This window comes from Artibeus jamaicensis, unplaced genomic scaffold (genome assembly GCF_021234435.1).
Source record: "Artibeus jamaicensis isolate MK-2021 breed Jamaican fruit bat unplaced genomic scaffold, CSHL_Jam_final contig_1015, whole genome shotgun sequence".
Classification (NCBI taxonomy): domain Eukaryota; kingdom Metazoa; phylum Chordata; class Mammalia; order Chiroptera; family Phyllostomidae; genus Artibeus; species Artibeus jamaicensis.
The window spans coordinates 11,483,582-11,503,720 of NW_026521194.1; the positions used below are offsets into that span (position 1 = coordinate 11,483,582).

Genomic DNA, 20,139 nt, shown 5'->3' on the forward strand with positions numbered 1-20,139 from the left:
AGAAGTGTTTCTTTAAGTTATATAGCAAGACAACCTTCAGAGACCTTTTTGAAATATAGAAAAATACTAATAAACAAGATCTGTTTTTATTTATTTATTATTTTTTATTTTGTCTTTAAGTCTAATGTAACTCTGAGGCAGCTGGCAGAATTAAGAGAAAAATCTCAAGAGTGGATGAATCAGTCCCCACTTTTCATGAATTCTTTCCACCTGTTAAACCAGACGATTCCGATGCTCCAGGTAAGAGATGTTCTGTCACTCACTTTCATATGACTTAGAATTCTTTGCGATTTTAATCGCCTTCATTACAGGAATAGTAAGATAGGGACTCAGAATCTATATTCAGCAGATTAAAATTCCTCTCCTCCATAGAGCGGGTCTGGGGCAGGATAACAGATCTGTCACTCATGTTCATAATCATCCTCCTCGTATCACAGCTTTTCTGTAATTCAGAGATAAGCCATCATACAAGTTGATCTCGAGACATAGCTAGTGGTGGAAATCTGTTTTTCAAAAATAAAATGCTACAAAAATGCATTAAAATGTGCTTATTTATTTATTTATTTCTGTACTTTAAATCATGCTTTGCTACTTTAACAGAAGCGGATGTCCTACAGCACTAGTACACTGGAAAAGAATGTCACATTTGGGGAGTTCTGTGGCTGAAACATATGACACTCTGGTTTTGGTTAAAGATTTGACCATGCAACTCAAATAGAGTGCACACTGGTGGAAAAGTATAATTTGCTATTCTTGTGAGAGATGCGGGATGGTTGGGAGGTGGTGCAAATAATGTGCAGAAATCACACAAAGAGCTGCTGATAATTATGGACCAAGCGGAGTCGGATTGGTTATCTGTTGAAGAAGATAAAATTTGCAGGAAAGATGGCAAGACAGGAGCTTCAAAGGAGAATGGCTTGTCTATCAAGGAGCTGACAGAGGGCCTTGGAAAATTGATGGAATCCTGAAATATATATTTTTAATGCCTTTTTAAATAATCATGCTCAAGAAGTCAATCATAGAATAAAGGGTTTGAATCATACAACTGTGTCAGGAAAATTACAGCCTAAACATTCTTTACTCAGTCTTTGTTTTTACTAACAGTGCATAGTCACAATTACAACCTGATTTTTTATTATAAGTGATACAAGTTTCTAAAACAGATATTTAATGTATTTGATTAATATACAGTAAACGTTTCATCAAACATCTTCCCCACAATTACTATTAAATTTGATTTTAATTATAAGGACATTCATGTGAAGTGTCCTCTTTCAGTGAATCTCAGATAACAAAGGCTACTTAGTACTTTATCAGCATATGTGGAAGATTGCTTTTTCTGTGAACAGATAGAGAAAAAGCCCACACGTAATATTTCATTAAAGAAAGTTTTGTTAGCTAAAGTGGCAAATTAACAAAAGACATGATCTATGAAATAATAGGTCTGAAGTGCAGTGATTTACTAAGAAGAAATTCTAGGACCATATCCATTAAAGGATCATCATCGAACAAAAATATCTTTATTCTGTTCTAGACCAAAATACATTATTCTTAATTATTAAGGAAAATCTTATTTCTGCAAATGTGCACAGAATTTGAAGTTTCATTCTTTTAGCTTAAGACCTGACTTTTCCATTTGTGGACACTTAGGCCAATTCCTTAATATACTTGGTCTGAAATTTATGAATCTCTAAAATGGGTACTGATAACCACTTCAGAGACTTATAAGGATCTTAAGTGTGGGAACACTTGAACATAGTATTGTCTATCATAGGAATGGTTGTAAAAGGGGAGATAGGGGAACGGAAATAAGCTTCGATGGATCATCTCTGAAACACAGCGAACACAGTACTTTGCTTATTAGTAATGCTCTGATTCAGTCGGTCTCTCCATGAAACACAGTTTAATTTTTGTTAAATAGTTAGGTTTTAAAGGACCGGGTATTATGGAATATAGCTGCGTGCTAGCCATCAGTCTACATGCGACCAACTACTCTTAGACCCCTCAGCAGCTATGGATTTAGCAAATTAATTCTATAATATACGTGTGCTTTATGAATACATATTATTCTTACTCACTTATCTCCATGATGACAAAACAGAAGATATTGTTAAGCAGGACAAAAGAAGTGGTACTAAACTGTCCTCTAAAGGGACAATGAACTTAAGCCTGACTCACATAAAAACTGGGCCATGAGTTTTGAGGCCACAAAAGACATACGTAAACATTTCTTTAATCAAGTTGAAATCTCTTCCTTCACCTTTCCCCTTGGGCCTTATTGTATGTCCTTAGGGGAATTTATATACTTTGTTTTTTTTTTTAATTTTTATTGAATTTGTTGGGGGAACATTGGTTAAAAATTATTGAAGCTACAGGTGTACAATTTTACAACACATGGTCTGTGTTTTCACCACTCAATGTAGCAAACAGACCCTGTCAAGTCTCCTTCCATGGGAATTTACACACTTTTGTTAGCCCTAGCCTTGTCCTCTGTTATCTGGGCATGATGATAATACTTGCTACAAGGTGTTACTGATAACTGAGAAAGCCAAGGTAAACTCTATTAGACAGTGCCCAGCACATAGTAAGTTTCTGGTAAGTATTACCAAATAGTACTTCTACAGTGATAGAAGTTACACTTCCCAGTTTTGAGAGATAGCTATGAAGGCTTTGGTATTTTAAAGCATTCATGTTTTACTTTAAATTTTTAAGTCTTTCCATGGAGTAATTTAAAGTTTTATTATTAGATTATTCTTCCATGTTCAGGTAGTTGCAGTTATTAGCATATAAAACAACATTATAATAATTTACATTTCACTGTTCTGATGAGTCGTTCATCTCTACTTTGCAGAAAAATAACCAGAAGCTGGGAAAGGCTGAATGCTTGCTGAAAGCTTCACAGCTAGAAAGTAGTAGAACTAGTATACCAAAGAGTTGTGATGTCACATTCCACATAGACAACCCAAGTTTTTAAAAAATTGTTTTTGTTTGCATCAGTTCAACAAAATTTAACTTTTAACTATCAAAATTTTGTATATAATATGTTAAAAACAAATGCTGTAATATCTATGGGAAAAAGAATTACTAAATTGAATATGATCTCCTAATGCAGATAATTATGGTTGTATCTGGCTATGTTCACATGCTGACCAGTTTGTGTCTTCAGATAAGCAAAAGCCTAGCAGACCAGGACATTACCAGCCATACACCTTCTCTTTCTTTCTCAAGGATTTGTATGTGGCCCTTTGCAATGTGGTCTATACAGAATGCCCAGTAGTGGTTCCTTGATTTCATGGAGGGTATTATTCACTGATGAGTAAATATATTTTCCTCTTATAGTAAAACGAATTCTCTATTATTATTTGTTAGAATACACTAAGGAACCCCTTTGTGCAAGTTTTTATCAAGTTCTCCGTGGGACTTGATGCCGTTGAGCTACTGAAACAGATAGATGAACTCGGTGAGTCTGTATTCACACAACTTTTATTCATTAGTGGTGTCAGAAATGTGAAAATCACTGTCCCATAAGACATCTCTTTTCCTTTTCTTTTGTATTTGTTTTTTTCTCAGAAAAGTGAACTCCTGGATATATATCCATTTTCTTTCCCATTAGTTATACAAGTAGTAATGATTATTTGGATACCCAGTAACTGTAGTTAGTTTCAATAATTATAAGGTGATATATTTCATGTAAGTGCAGCTTTTCCTAAAATCACAGATACGCTGAGGGGTTGCTAAGAGTAAGAAGATGCTTTTTATTATTTGGTAGCTTAAAGAAAAGCAAGTCCTTAAGGACGAAGAAAGATGAAATGGTTTATTTCTGGATACATCTAAAGTTTTTTCTCCACTGGCCTCAGAATCACTTGACTGACCCAGAGTGTAACTGGAAGAGGTTATAGAGTTAGCAAAAGCAAAACAAAAGCAATGCAGAGCTAAAAAAAAAAAAACAACCAAAAACTAAATCAGTAGTTGAGTTGGACCCTCCTCTCATGGTTGTTTAGAAGGAGCAGACCAAAGAGGATCAAAGGAAACCGTCTGAACTCATGCATTCTCTCTGCCATTCCCACCTTCAACCTCAGGGATGCAAGACATCTAGTTCAGTCTGTCTGATTCCCTGTTGCTATGCAACCATGGGTATGAGGAAGGGATTGGGAGCATCAGAAACTGGCCGCAGTAGAGCAAGTACCCTCCTCCTCATTCCTGGAGCTACAAGGACATAGTGCCTTAGGTCACAAACCAGTGGGGAGGAATTACGATTACATTTGAATTGTACAGTGTATATAATTATAGGGACTTTATGACACCCAGCCCACTTTGATTAAAGAAAGATATCAGTGCATTCATACTCTAAAAATATCATTTAGGTAAGGAACCAAAATCTCAGGGATATACCACAAAAGTTCTTATATAAACTTATCATTCCTAACTTCAGATACAGGATGGGATTTTTTTAGAATTAAAAAAAACTAAAGTGAATATAGCAATTGATGTTTGTATAGTTGTATATGTTGCATATGTAACTCAGTATCTAAGGTGCCATAATGTGTGAATTTGTGGATCACTGACCCTCATAGCTTTTTTTTGAGACTGTCTACCAACATTTTTAAAGAATCCTTGGTGTTGTGTTAATTTCCAATGGCCACTGGAGAACACTGTTCAATCACAATTTTGCCCTTCCCCCACCAACATCTGTATCCAGCAAAATATTTCACTTTAAATTCTAATGAGAAATTCATTTCAGAAGTTGCCCTCTGTTAGAAATTTAGTCTTATATTAGACTGTGGAAGAGAACAGTTTGGGTTCTACGAGGAGGGATTTATGATATTCACAGCTTTCTCAGTATTCTGGTGGTCAAGTCAGTGAAAATTTAATTGGCCAAGTGATTTATTAACTTCCGATTTCATATTTGCCCTTTGTCTCAGTTGATTGCTTCATAAGAAATCATAACATTAAAGAATAATTAAATTCTTTTTCTTCCTGAGTAATTACCTGAAATAAAATCTTGATCATTTTATCTAGATTAATACAGACACCAATAGAGATAACCCACATAGGTTTTATTTGTTTTTATTTCCATTTAATCTTTATTGTATTTGTCCATTACCATTTAGTTCCCTTATATGTACCCCCCCAACAATCACCACACTGTTGTCCGTGTCCATGAGTCCTTTTCCTTTTTTTTGCTCAATCTCTCCACCCCCTAATCCCACCCCCGCCACTAGCTGTCATCTGCTCTCTGTCTATGAGTCTGTCTCTGTTTTGCTTGTTAGTTCAGTCTGTTTGTTAGATTCCACATATGAGTGAAATTATATGTTATTTGTCTTTCTCTGACTAGCTTATTTCATTTAGCATAATGTTCTCTGGGTCCATCCATACCGTTGCAAAGGGTGAAACTTTCTTCTTTTTTACGGCCACGTAGAATTCCAATGTGTAACTGTCCCATAGTTGTTTTATCCACTCATCTATTGATGGACACTTGGGCTGCTTCCATATCTTGGCAATTGTAAATAATGCTGAATGAATGTAGGGTTGCCCATGTTCTTTCAAATTAGTGTTTTGGATCCCTTCAGATATATTCCCAGAAGTGGGATTGCTGGTCAAAAGGTAGATCCATTTTTTATTTTTTTGAGTTATATCCATACTGCTTTCGACAGTAGCTGTCCAGTCTGCATTCCTACCAGTAGTGTCAAAGTGTTCTTCACATCCTTGCCAGTGCTTGTTATTTGTTGATTTATTGATTATGGCCATTTGGACAGGCATGAGATAGTATCTCATTGTGGTTTTAATGTACATTTCACTGATGGTTAATGACATTGAGTATCTTTGCATACTCTGGTCATTTGTATGTCCTCTTTAGAGAAGTGTGTATTCAGGTCTTTTGCCCATTTTTTAAATTGGGTTGTTTATTTGGTTTTAAGTTTTGTAAATTCTTTATAATTTCATATATTAACCCCTTATCACATGTATTGGCAAATATAGTCTTCCATTCTGTGGGTTGTCTTTTCATTTTGTTGACAATTTCCTTTGCTGTGCAAAAGCATCTTAGTTAGATGTAGTTCCAGTTCTTTTTTTTTCTTTTGTTTCCCTTGCCTGGGGAGATATATCTAATAACAAACTTCTATGAGCAATGTCTGAGATTTTGCTGCCTATGTTTTCTTCTAGGATTTTTATGGTTTCGGGTCTAACATTTAAATCTTTGGTCCACTTTGAATTTATTCTTGTGTGTGGTGTAAGAAGGTGGTCAAGTTTCATTTTTCTGCGTGTATCTGTCCAATTTTCCAAACACCATTTACTGAATAAGCTATCATTAGCTCATCGTATGTGCTTGCTTCCTCTGTCAAATATTGACTATAAATGTGTGGGTGGGTTTATGTCGGGGCTCTCTATTCTGTTCCATTGACCTATGCATCCATTTTTATGCCAGTAGCAGACTGTTTTGATTATCATGGTCTTATATTACAATTTAGGTAGCGTGATTCTTCCAACTTTGTTCTTCTTTCTCAGGATTGCTGTTGCTATATTGGGCCTTTCATGTTTCCATATGAATTTTTGAAGTATTTGTTCTAGTTCTGTGAAATACATCATTGGAATCTTCATAGGAATTCCATTAAATCTATAGATTACTTTGGATAGTATGGACATTTTAATGATGTTAATTCTTCCTATCCATGAACACTGTATGTACTTATTTGTATCTTCTTCAATTTCTTTTTTCTGTATCTTACAATGTTCCAAGTACAGGTCTTTTACATCCTTTGTTAAATTTATTCCTAGGTATTTTATTATTTTTGAAGCAAATATAAATGGGATTGTTTTCTTAATTTACCTTTCTGTTAGTTCATTATTGGCATATAAAAATGCAGCTGATTTCTGGATATTAGTTTTGTACCCTGCTACTTTGCTGAATTCATTTACCAGATCTAAGAGTTTCTTTGTGGAATCTTTGGGGTTCTCTATAGGATCATGTCATATACAAATAAAGACAGTTTTGCTTCTTCCTTTCCAAATTAGATGCCTTTTATTTCTTCTTCTTGTCTGATTGCTGTAGCCAGGACTTCCAGCACTATGCTGAATAAGAGAGATGAAAGTGGACATCCCTGTCTTGTTCCCAGTCTTAAAGAGAAGGCTTGTAGTTTTTGCCCATTGAGTATGATGCTTGCAGTGGGCTTGTCATATATGGCCTTTATTATGTTCAGATATGTTCCCTCTATTCCCACTTTGCTGAGAGTTTTGATCATACATAGGTGCTAGGTTTTATTAAAAGCTTTTTCTGTACCTATTGATATAATAGTATGTTTTTATCCTTCATTTTGTTTATGTGATGAATCATATTTATTGATTTGCAGAAGTTGTACTAACCTTGCATTTCCAGGATAAATCCCACTTGATCATGGTGTATAATTTTTATGATGCATTGCTGTTTCAGTTTGCTAACATTTTGTTAAGGATTTTAGCATCTACGTTCATTAAGGATATCGGCCTATAATTTTCTTTCTTTGTAGTGTCTTTATCTGATTTTAGAATTAGGATAATTCTGGCCTCATAAAATGAGTTTGGGAGCCTTTATTCCTCTTAAATTTTATGAAATAGTTTGGGAAGGAGAGCTAATAGCTCTCAGAATGTTTGGTAAAATTCACCTGTGAAGCCATCTGGCCCAGGGCTTTTGTTTGGTGTTAATTTTTAAATTACTGCTTCAATTTTGTTAGGTATAGTCTGTCTATTCAGAATCTATGATTCTTCCTATTTTATTTTTGGGAGATTATATCTTCCTAGAAATTTATCCATTTCATCCAGGTTGCCCAATTTGTTGGCATATAATTGTTCATAATATTTTCTTATAATCCTTTGTATTTTTTGGTGTGAGTTGTTATTTCTCCTTTTACATTTTTGATTTTACTTATTTGGGTTCTTTCTCTTTTTTTCTTGATGAGTCTGGCTAAACGTTTGTCAATCTTGTTTATCTTTTCAAAGAACGAGCTCTTGAACTCATTGATCTTCTATATCATTTTTTAGACTCTGTTTCATTTATTCCTGCTCTAATCTTTATTATTTCCTTCCTTCTACTCACTTTGGGCTTTGTTTGTTTTTCTTTTCCAGGTTCCTTTAAGTGTGAAGTTAGATAATGTATTTGAGCTTTTTCATGTTTTTTGAGATAGGCCTATAATTCTATAAATTTCCCTCTTAGGATTGCTTTCTCTGTGTCCCGCAGAGTTTGGATTGTTGTGTTCTCATTTTCATTTGTTTCAAGGTATCTTTTGAATTCTCTCTTGATCTCACTGTTGACCCACTCATTGTTTAGTAACATGTTATTTAGCTTTCATATGTTTTTCATATGTTTTTCAGTGTTCTTCTTGTGATTGATTTCTAGTTTCATAGCATTGTGGTCAGAGAAAATGCTTTCTATGATTTCAATCCTCTTAAATTTATTAAGACTTGTTTTGTATCCTAGCATGTGGTCTATCCTGGAAAACATTCCATGTGCTCTTGAAAAGTATGTATGTTCTGCTGCTTCGGAGTGAAATGCTCTGAAGATGTCAATTAAGTCCATTTGATATAGTGTGTTGTTTAAGGTTGCTCTCTCCTTGTTGATTTTTTGCCTGGAAGATCTATCCATTGAAGTCAATGTTGTGTTAAAATCTCCAACTATGACTGTATTTCTGTTTATGTCTCTCTATATGTCCATCAAGATTTGCTTTAAATGTTTAGGTGCTCCTATGTTGGGTGCGTAAAGGTATACTAGGGCTCTATCCTCTTGTTGGATTGTTCCCTTTATCATTATGTAATGTCCTTTGTCTGTTACTATAGCCTTGGTTTTAAAGTTATTTTGTCTGATATAAATACTGCTACCCCAACTTTTTCTTCCTTTTCATTTGTATGAAAATTTTTTTCACCCTTTACTTTTAGGGTTTTATAATTAAGCCATTTATATTTAAGGTGATTATTGATAGGTATGTAGTGGCATTTTATTGTTAGACTGTTTTCCTGTTTTTTTTTCTTTCTCTTCTCTTCTTCTTAAAGCAAAACCTTTAACATTTGTCTCAGTGCTAGTTTGGTGTTAACAAACCCCTTTACCTCTTTCTTGTCTGGGAAGCTCCTTATTTCTCCTTCGATTTTAAATGATAGCCTTCTTGAGTAAAGTATCCTTGGTTGTAGGACCTTGGTTTTCATCACCTTGAATATTTCACACTACTCCCTTCTGGCCTGAAATGTTTCTGTTGAGTGATGGATACCAGTCTAATTGGTGCTCTCTTGTAGGTAAGTCCCTGCTTTTCTCTTGAAAATTTTCAGATTCTCTCTGTCTTTAACGCTTCTCATTTTAATTATTATGTGTTGGCCTCTTTGGGTCCACATTGTTTGGGACTCTCTGAGCTTCCTAGACTTATGTGACTTTTTCCTTCACCAGATTAGCAAAGTTTTTGGTCATTATATTTTCAAATAGGTTTTTGACCCCTTGCTTGCTCTCTTCTCCTTCTGGTAATCCCATGATGTGGATGTTGCTATGCTTTATGTTGTCCAAAATATTTGTTAAGCTCACGTAATTTTTAAAAATTCTTTTTTCATTTTGCTGCTTTGCCTGGGTGATTTTTTCTACCTTTTCTTCCAAAACACCGATTCTGTCCTCTGCTTCATCTAACCTACCGTTTATTCCTTACAGTGTGTTACTTATTTTAGATATTCCATTTTTTATTTCTGACTGGTCCTTTTTTTTTATGATTTCTATGTTTTTTTTTCATACTGTTGAGTATCCTTATCATCATTACTCTAAACTCTTTATCTGATAAATTGGTTGCCTCCATTTCATCTAGTTCTTCCAGAAATTAACTTGCTTTTTCATTTGGGGTCTGTTTCTTTGTTTTCCCAGTTCAGCTGTTTTGTATTTTCCACCTTAGTTGTTAAGCTAATCAGTCATTAAACCGATCAGTTGTCTGTCTGATCAAGCCATAATCAGCAGCTTGGCTTAAGCACCATAGGGTAAGGCAGAGTAATTCCTGTGGGTGGGGGTATTGCTTCTCCTCAGGCTAATGCCATTCAAAGAGGTGTGCTCTGCCTCAGAGTAATAGTTCCTGCAGTATGAGGAATAACTCAGCACAGGGATCCTCGTGGCTTTCCTTCAGTTTTCTCCCCAAAGCTATGAACCCCAGACTCTCCTCAAGAGTCTCTAGTCTACTCTGCCCTCCTTTTGCTGGTGCCCAGGGTAAATGGCTGTGAAAAAAAAAATTGTGCTTTGGCCCTTTAAGAGTCTCTCTGCATCTCTAGCCATCCCTCCCTGGCAGACAGAAACCCTGCTGCTCTTCACAGCTGGACATTATCTGGGTTTCTTTCCAGCTCTAGTGCTATAGGCTGGGGAGTCCAGCTTAAGGTTTAGACTCCACACTTCTCAGGAGGAGCCCCCTGGTCATGGAAACATCCCTTTGGCACTTCAGCTGCTGCCTGTGGGAGCCCAGCCAGCCCTCTTGCATCTCCTCCACACTCCCTGCCAGTCACATTGGGGTGAGGTGGTTTTTTCTCTCTGTCCATGGTTATAAGGCTTCACTCCAGCCAGTGTTCAGTTGGTTATTCTGGATGATTTTTCTACAACTTAGTTGTAATGCCAGGTTGGCCCTGGAAGGAGATTAGTGTAGCATGGATCCCCTCACGTAAGTTTTAAATCAAACAATGTTAGAAAGTTATGTGTGTGGCATAGATCTCACAGTCTCCTAAAAAGTGATTCTGTAGAGCAACTTATTGAATAATATAATTTATTTGTTCTACACACTCTGCATAGCGTTTCCTTTGCTTATATCATTGCATTCCCATTTGAACAAAGCAAACATTACTGTTTATTTGAAAGTTTCATCTCTGGTTTGTAGTTTTCTTCCTAACTACATGTAGATAGATTTAAAAAAAATATTCACATTTAATCATTGGTTAATTAAACTGTGGCAGAATACACTTTTAAATTATCTTGTATTGTTTTTTTGAGCTTGGGTTTACTGTGCTTATAACCGATCATTGTATTCAATGAATATTTGCACAACTGGACACATTTTCCTAAATTTAGAGTACTAGATTTTTTTAGAGTAAATTCTACAACTCTCTATTATTTATAGTCTAGTTTGGCATATACTTACCAAATCATTGTTTTCTCTCATTACTACTAGAAGAAACAACATTATAATATAACATTATAACATGCTTTCTGTCTGTTTTGCTTTGCTTCTCCAGATATCCTGAGGCTGAAATTGGAGAACAGCATTGACCTGGTTGATCATCTGAACACACTATCTTCCCTGACAGTGAATATTTCCTCCTGTGTGTTATATGACCGTATTCAGGCAGCAAACAGTGTGGATGAAATGGAGAGAGAAGCTAACAGACTCTCCAAAAGCAACGAACTCTTTGGAAGTAAGTGTTTTTCTACTGAAGTTTGAGCTATTCTGTGCACTAAAATTGGCCAAATTCTTCCCTCACCTCTTTTATCCAGAACTCAGAAAAGTAGTCTGGGCTGGGGGCAGCGGTCACTGTCCCCTCTGATGTCCTTAGAAACACGAACCTTTCGTGTAGTCAAACAACCATAATATCTGAGCAGCTTTCAATTTATGTGTAATTTTGTTGGCATTCTTAAAATTAAGACTGAAAAGGATTTCATAGTTACAGGACAAAGTTGAGTCAGTACTTATAATTATCAAGATTATTCATTGTAAAGTATGTGTTAGTTGTTTTTTTATTTCAGTAAGTGGCTCAGAGTGAGATATTTAATCTGGCCACTTAGTTCGTAATTACACCCTCAAACTCCTGCTTTGAGTATCTGAGGTTGTTACTCCCAATTAGCCATATTTTCTGTAAATTGGGAGCTGAACTTACTGTCACATTACTACTCAATTGCCTGTTTAGAAATCCCCTATGTGTACCTTCCAAACAATGAATAATGTCAACCATAAAATAACCTTTCTGCTGTTGTTGCTGCTTTATTTTTAGGTGTTATTTTTAAGCTTCCTTCTAACAGAAGCCAACACAGAGGCTATGACTCTGAAGATGTCTCTCTTCCTCCTGTCATAAAATACACCATCCGCATGAGTCTCAAGACCTCACAGACAACAAGAAACATAAGGACTAAGATTTGGGCCCCGGGGCCACACAATTCTCCATCACACAACCAGATCTACGGCAGGGCTTTTGTTTACTTACAGGATAATATTGAAAGAGCAATCATTGAATTGCAGACTGGAAGGAACTCCCAGGAAATAGCAGTTCAGGTCCAAGCAATTCCTTATCCCTGCTACATGAAAGACAAGTAAGTGCATGCATCCGTTCAGCCCTGGTTAATAAGCAAACATTTTTTTAGAACACATTTCTGTCCATTCATCCCTGTCCAAAGGGATAACAGCCACCAAACCTTTGTCAAATGCTTGTTTCTAGTCACAGTATAGGGCACAGCTCCACCAAAGCTGTTCATAGTTACCAACATGATGAGGTTGACCTTATCAAAAGATCTATGTTTTCTTTATCATAACTCTTAGTTTTCTGAGAACTTTGGCTCCAGAATTCAGAGCATATGACTCTAGCCTCAAGTGCATGACTGTATAATTTTTATGTTACCTGCTCTCTACTGTTCTTACCTTTGTCTAGTTAAATGAGGGAGTTAAACCCGACAATCTTAAAATTTCTTCTACCTCTCATGCCTTGGCCGGTGTAGCTCAGTGGAATGAGCATGGGCCTGTGAAGCAAAGGGTTGCCAGTTCCATTCCAAGACAGGGCACATGCCTGGGTTGCAGGCAAGGTCCCCAGTAGGAGACACATGAGAGGCAACCACACATTGATATTTCTCTCCCACTCTTTCTCCTTCCCTTTCCCTCTCTCTAAAAATAAATAAATAGAATATATATATTTATTTTTTAATATATTTTATTGATTATGCCATTACAGTTGTTCTATTCCCCCCTTCATTCCCCTCCACCCTGCACACCCCTCTCTAACCATTCCCCCCTTTAGTTTATGACCACGTGTCTCAAGTTCTTTAGATTCTATATTTCCCATACTATTCTTGCCCTTCCCCTATCCATTTTATACCTACCATCTATGCTACTTACTCTCTGTACCTTCTCCCCCCTTCTCCTCCTCCCACTCCCTTGTTGCTAACCCTCCATGTAATCTTCATTTCTATGGTTCTGCTCCTGATCTAGCTGTCCTCTTAGTTTGCTTTTGTTTTAGGTGTGGTTCTTAATAATTGTGAGTTTGCTGTCCTTTCACTGTTCATCTTTTTTATCTTCTTTTTCTTAGATAAGTCCCTTTAACATTTCATATATAGCCCCCAACCCCTCCCTTCCCTTCCCCTCTAAAGATAAATAAATAATAAAAATATTAAAAAAAAAAATAAGGGCTTGGTGATGATGAACTCCTTGAATTTGATCTTATCTGAGAAGCACTTTATCTGCCCTTCCATTCTAAATGAAAGCTTTGCTGGATAGATCAATCTTGGATGTAGGTCTTTGGATTTCATGACTTGGAATACTTCTTTTCAGCCCCTTCTTGCCTGTAAGGTCTCTTTTGAGAAATCTGCTGACAGTCTGATGGGAACTCCTTTGTGGGTGACTGTCCCCCTTATCTCTTGCTGCTTCTAGGATTCTCTCTTTCATTTTAATCTTGGCTAATATAATGATGATGTGCCTTGGTGTGTTCCTTCTTGGGTCCAACTTCTGAAGGTTCCTAAGCCTCTCCTCATTTTTTTGAATTCTTGTTTCTTCATTCTTTTCTGTTTGGTCTTTTTTTTTCTTCCTTCTGGTCCACTCCCTTGATTTGAGTCCCAGTTTCCTTTTCATCACTATTGGTTTCCTGTGCATTTTCCTTCATTTCAATTAGTTTAGCCTTCATTTGTTCCTCTAATTTGTGACTAAAATCAACCAGTTCTGTGAGCATCCTGATCACCAGTGTTTTGAACTGTGCATCTGAAAGTTTGGCTATTTCTTGGTCACTTAGAGTTATGGGCTCTGAGGCTTTGAGTTCTTCTTGAGCCATATTTTTATCTGTTTGTGCCTGTTAAGTATGAGGAGCAGAGCCTTAGTTGTTTACCAGGGTGGGGCTACCCAGGTTGCTGGTTTGTGATGCTGCATGTGGGGGTGGGGTCAGAGAGGGAGCAATAGTGGTCCCCTCTGCTGCTTTCTGCCACTGCGGCCTGCAAGGTCTGTCTCACTGCTCATTCCTTCGCTGGTTTATCTGCACGTGAATGTGTGACCGCAGTCAGCCTGCCGCCTTGTGCCCTCACTGGGTTCACCCGTTGCTACCACACACCTGGGATCTGCCTGCATGCCTGGGTCGGGGGATCTTTTTTGCCCGACCCACCCTGCTGCTGGCTCTGCCCTTCTTACTGGTCTGGCTGAATGGTTTGTTGTTGTCGGACTTAGGAATAGTTCAATTTTCTGTGTTTTGGCTGCATTTTTTCTTACTAAAACTTTGTTGTCTTTAAACTTGGTTGTGGGAGAAGGTACAGTGTTTCCACTTATGCCTCCATCTTGGCGGAAGTCCTTAAATAAATAAAATGTTTTTAAAAATTTCTTCCACCTCTCAATTAATTAAAAATCTGTGAATACATGGTTAATTGGAAAGAAAATTTTGATGGAACACATCATCAATCAATCGGCTAAGATATTGTGCTACTTAAAACTATGTGATGTGCTATTAGTCCACTTGCTAGGAATCTTTATCTAAAGTGGTTTTGCTGAATAAACAAAAGATGTAAGGATTATGTTTTTAAGACAACCAAATCTGAATGTTCAAGAAATCTGCCAGGTAGCACTGAATGGCTCCTCCACTCTCACCACAGTTTAAAAACAAAAAAAGGTTGGAGCACTTATTTTTTTCAAGCTCATTCTCATACAGAAAAGCTTAAGACTGAATATTACCTTAAAGAAATTGTACACATTATTTAGCCAATTTATTGCATTTTCACATACAATTCAGATGCTTGGATCTTTTTCTTTATCTTTCTCTTGATGTGTAGTTTTAAGAGCTGTGTATAGGTGAGAAGAGGTTATGTAACACTTTGTGCAGCAGTGATGGGGGCAGGCAGGTGCAGATTTTGTCAGTGCAGTGTCAAGGTGGGGTGCTGGTTGTGAGGCCAGTCAGGACTCTGCAGTCTGGACCACATGTGAAATGCAGTGACTTGCATTAACAGTGAAGAAGTGAAAGTTCAATTAAATGAAAATTCTTATCTATTTTTTTCCCTTGTCAATTTTGCTGCCTGCAATGGTGGGTATGTTGATGTTTCTTTAAAGACTAAAAATAATTATACTGTGCATTTTTTTATGGAAGAATGATCACAATGCTTTATATATACATATAAACTTTGTTTTATACAAAGTGCTTTCACAAAAATTCAGGAAGGTTAAGTAACTTGCCTAAAGTTGTAAAACTGGTAGTGCATTGGTCCTTAGATTATAAGACCAGCTTATTTTTTCTTTATCCTGTATCAAATCTAAAATACACAATCACTTACAAGAATCATTACAGGGGGGTTGTTATTAACAGATGAGGGCTTTTGCCTAATACGAGAGCCAGAAAGAGCATCAAGGTTGGATTTGAACCAAGACAAAATTTATTCAACAAATATTCTTTAAACGCCTACCCCATGCCAGACAGTTTCCTGGGAAGCAAAAGCATTGGATATGGCCCCAACCCTTATTCCTTCCCCATCGAAAAACCCTTCATGTCTCTGATGGTGTTACACTTGGGATGCTAAAGTGAGAATGAATGATGGTGATGTCATGTCCCATTAATACTTGTATTTTTCATGGGGAACTTGAAGGTAATTCCTTAGTCTTATAGATTAAAAAGAAAATGGCCTTGGGATCTTTCTCCATGTAAAAGCTTCAGTGGAGCCTAATAATGCAAAACAAATCAATTTAGAGTTTTTCTCATTGAAAACTACTCATTTGCTTAGCCCACAGCAAAGTGGCCAAAATAGGAAGCTGTGGTTCTCAAAGTGTAGTCCCTGGACCAGCAGCATCGTATCTCCAGAAAACTATTTAAAATGGACATTTCTTAACCCACCCCAGAGTAATAACTCAGAAGCTTACGGCTGGGGCTCAGAAATTGGTGTTTCAATAAGCCCTTTGGGCAATTCTGATGAGTGTTCAACTTTGAGAAATAGTGTATTTGAACTTCCAGGTATCATAGGCAGGTCACTGAGGAATATATATGGGTCCCAATGAGGTCTTTCGGTGCCCGTCTAGTTAGCATATTGCCAGAACAGACATTTCTATGCTGTTTATGAAAAATCTCCTGCAGCATTATTTTAAGGAATCCAAGTTCTTTGTCTGTATTTTCAATGGAATGCCTTGAGTTTTATTTTATCTTATTTTGGGTAATATTGCTTAATAATCCCTATGGGCTTCCAGAGCAGGTGGATACAGTAATTTCAGAAGACACAGCTTTTAGCTAGATAAATCAATTATCACTTAATTTTAAATTTGCCTTTTAGATAAGAATTTGGTTTAAGCTAAAGAATTTTGAACCTAGCAATTATATCTATACAATAATTATTTTCCTGGACAAGACATATTCAAACACAGTTTAAACAATTAAGCAATTTTATATAGCAATCCAGAGCTGGGTTGTTTTTTGGTTTTTGGGAGGGTTTTTTTTGTTCTTGCAGCATTAGAGCAAGAAAATCATGGGCTTACTAAGTCAGCTTCACATTTCACAAATAAAAGAGTTATATTAATGATTATTCTCAATTTAAAAAGCAATATACTATAAACGTAAGAAGTGTTGTGTTATTTTTATTGCTATCTGTAAGTATGACATTCATTTTGGTCACTGGATTCTCTTTTCGTTTGTTTGTTTTTGTTTTTTTTACAGCTTCCTAACCAGTGTCTCTTATTCTCTTCCAATCGTGCTCATGGTGGCCTGGGTTGTTTTTATAGCTGCCTTTGTAAAAAAGCTTGTTTATGAGAAAGACCTCAGGCTGCATGAGGTACGTTGAGAATTTCTTCTTATTATGAATAAGGTATATGTCTATAATAATCACTGTGATTTTCATTGTACCTATACGAACTCAGAAAGCCTGAGCCATACCTTGTGAATTAGAAATATATTTTATGAATCATAAAGGCAGCTGAAAATGCAGTATTCACTCCCTCAAATTACAGAGATCTTATGTATAAGTGTTTCTGAAAAACAAAATCTGAATAATTCTGAATAAAATCTAAGTACAATTTATAATCCTAAGAGTAATTTTTTTTTGCCCAGAAAGTCACCTATATGACTTAAGATCTAACAGAGGAAGTTTAAATAATAACAATGATACTATTAAAGCAAGAAGATTATTTGTGTGGTAAATAAGTGAGTCTAAATACTGATATAAATATAGGTATAGATATAAAGTGATCCTTGAATAACAAGGGGACTTGCAGCAATGAACCTTGCACAGTTGAAAATCCACATATAAGTTTTGACTCCCCCAAAACTTCAGTCATCCCTTAGTATCCATGGAGGACTGGTTCCAGGACCCACATACACACCAAAATTCTCAGATGCTCAAGTTCCTTATATAAAATGTCACGGATCAGTACCTACACTCAAAGCTCCTCAACTTGATTCCCATTCATGGAGTGAAAAATACTGTTTTTGATCCACAGTTGGTGGAATCTGGGAATGTAAAAACCAGTGATACTGAGGGCTGACTGCATTTATTGAAAAAAATGTGTATGTAAGTAGACCTGTGTTGTTCGAGCATCAACTATAGATGTAGATAGACATAGATAAAGACATAGACATTGACATTGAAACAGACATACACATACAAATTGACATAGACATAGACACTGACACAGACATAGACATAGATATAGACATTGCCATAGACATTGACACAGACATAGACATACACATACACATTGACATAGACATAAACATAGACATAGACATATATATATATATAGACATATGGTTTGTTTCTGCTCTCAGGAAGCAAATTCTCTTTCCAGTATAACTTGTCTCCTTCAATTACCTTCTCCTCTGTCTCCCACTAGTTCATGATTTATAGGCTAAGAATTTCATGTTAAGCTACTAAGTTAATAATATAACAATGGAAGATAGTATCTAGGATGTAAAGCATGAATTCTTCTTGAGCATATTCTTCATCATTATCCCCAAATTCAAAATATATTACTTCTTTTTAGAATTTATGAAAAGCATTGTGTGATTTTTTTTTGGTTATATTGGGATAGAAATTATTTTATCTTCTCATCCTATAATGAGTCTGTTCCTACACTTGTGAGTGAAGAGAAAGCAGAAACATTTCAAAACTGAAGCACAATAATTATTGCAAGTCCTGGCTGACAATCTGAAATAATGAGGTTAGAGTAACTTGTTAGTCTAATTGTACTTTTCAGACTCACTTTGCCAATGCTTCTAGGCAATTGATTATTTTTCCTTACAAAGTACAAAGGATTGCTTCATACTTTTGTTAGTTCAGCATCAGGCTTCCAAGAATGTCTTACAATCTGAACCTACACATCTTAGCTTTGTTGTTCAAATTCTGGTTGATCCTCACTGTTGCACTTGTAAATTTCAGGTACAAATTGGTAAATGTCTCATCAACTAGTTTAAGGCCAGTTGTACTCAGGACTGGATATGATGGTTTCTTAATTCCAATTTAAAAACTTGGGGATGGGGGGTAGGGTGGAGGGGAATGAAAGGGGGAATAGAACAAGTGTAACAGCATAATCAATAAAAAAAATTTTTTTAAATTAAAAAAATAAAAACTTGGATCCACAGTTTGGAGCATAATTTTGGTCACAAATCTTTACCTTGTATTTTTCTTTCAGGTTTCTGGTACTTAGAAGTGAATCTTCACAGATTAAAGAAAAACTTTGAAGTAGAAAACCATGATAAAAACTAAATTATTTTCTACTTCAAAGTGAACAGCTACCTTAAAGATACTATTTGTCATAGAAACACACAGTAAATATGTATATATGTATATATATAGTATATATATGTGTGTGTGTATATATATATATATACACACACACACAAATAAAACACACATGCTATATTATTTTCTGTTTAAGGATAATACTTTCTAAGTACATCTATGTATGTCACCAAAAAACATAATGAAGAGTACTTTCTCAATTTAAGACATGAAAGACATTTTAAACAATAAACTAGCTTCTGCTTGGTAGCTCTGTGTGTTCATTTTTCAGGCATCTATCTTCAAAATTTAACTGCCTGATCTGGAGGGTCAAAGTCGTATAATGACAGATCAGTGAACTTGGGATCAGAGAATCAGGCTTTGAGTCCCCCAGTTCATATTCACTTGGGCCCAATCCCTTAGATTTGCTGAGTGTTGTCATCATACACTTCACTCAGCACTGTATTTTCAGTATGTAGCTCTCTCACTGCCAGAGAGAGAAGGAATTCAATTATGCATATTTTATCAGTTCCAAGGTAATGATTTTCTTCTACACACTTTAAAGCCTCTGAAATTAGCATACATTTGATAGTATTTTATAGTTTATTTGGCAGTGATTTTGCTTTCTTGGTTGCATGTAAAATAATAGCACAGCTTAAAATTGGTAGTGTCCTAAATTCAAAGGAATCCAGTGTATTTGTGAGATAAATGGAAGGAGGTGAGGAATGATGAGAACACACCCAGAGCCTCCTGCTCAGCCTCCCTCCACAGTCCACAGTTCTAAACTAACCTCCTCACTTTTAAAGATAAAAAAAGCTGAACCCAGAAAGTGGGAAGTGACTTGCTGAAAACTATGGGGCTAGTTAATAGTAGATCTGGCTAGAACTCAAGTGTCTTGACTTCCAGTCAAACCCTACCTTCTGTCTCACAATCTTATTTTACTAGCATAGACTCTTAAGGACTTTTGAAGATGATAATAATTTCTTAGTTTACCAGAGATTAAAAATTACTTTTTAATGCCATTGTTTTTATAGTTAGTTAAGGTGTAAATCTACTCACTCTCTGCTTTTTTCTATTCCAAATTAAATCAAAAAGGTAAAAAAAAAACAACCTTTTTCTTCTGTAATTGTTTTAAAATCTGGACAAAAAGACCAAGTTAGCTGTTATTTCAATGAAACCATTAACCTTGGACTTTCTTATGATATGACTCCACTGAATTGCTCTAACTCGCTGAACAAGTTAGC

The 20,139-nt window shown here is 36.0% G+C and overlaps 1 protein-coding gene across 1 annotated transcript in view; it reads left to right on the forward strand.

Annotated features, from left to right (window-relative positions):
• ABCA12 (ATP binding cassette subfamily A member 12) overlaps positions 1 to 20,139 on the forward strand; it is a 172,669-nt gene that overhangs the window by 102,967 nt on the left and 49,563 nt on the right. The window contains exons 19-23 of the mRNA XM_053656453.1: positions 121 to 240; positions 3,370 to 3,460; positions 11,206 to 11,385; positions 11,959 to 12,274; positions 16,837 to 16,951. Coding sequence (XP_053512428.1) covers positions 121 to 240; positions 3,370 to 3,460; positions 11,206 to 11,385; positions 11,959 to 12,274; positions 16,837 to 16,951 — 822 coding nt within the window. The remainder of the gene's footprint in view (positions 1 to 120; positions 241 to 3,369; positions 3,461 to 11,205; positions 11,386 to 11,958; positions 12,275 to 16,836; positions 16,952 to 20,139) is intronic.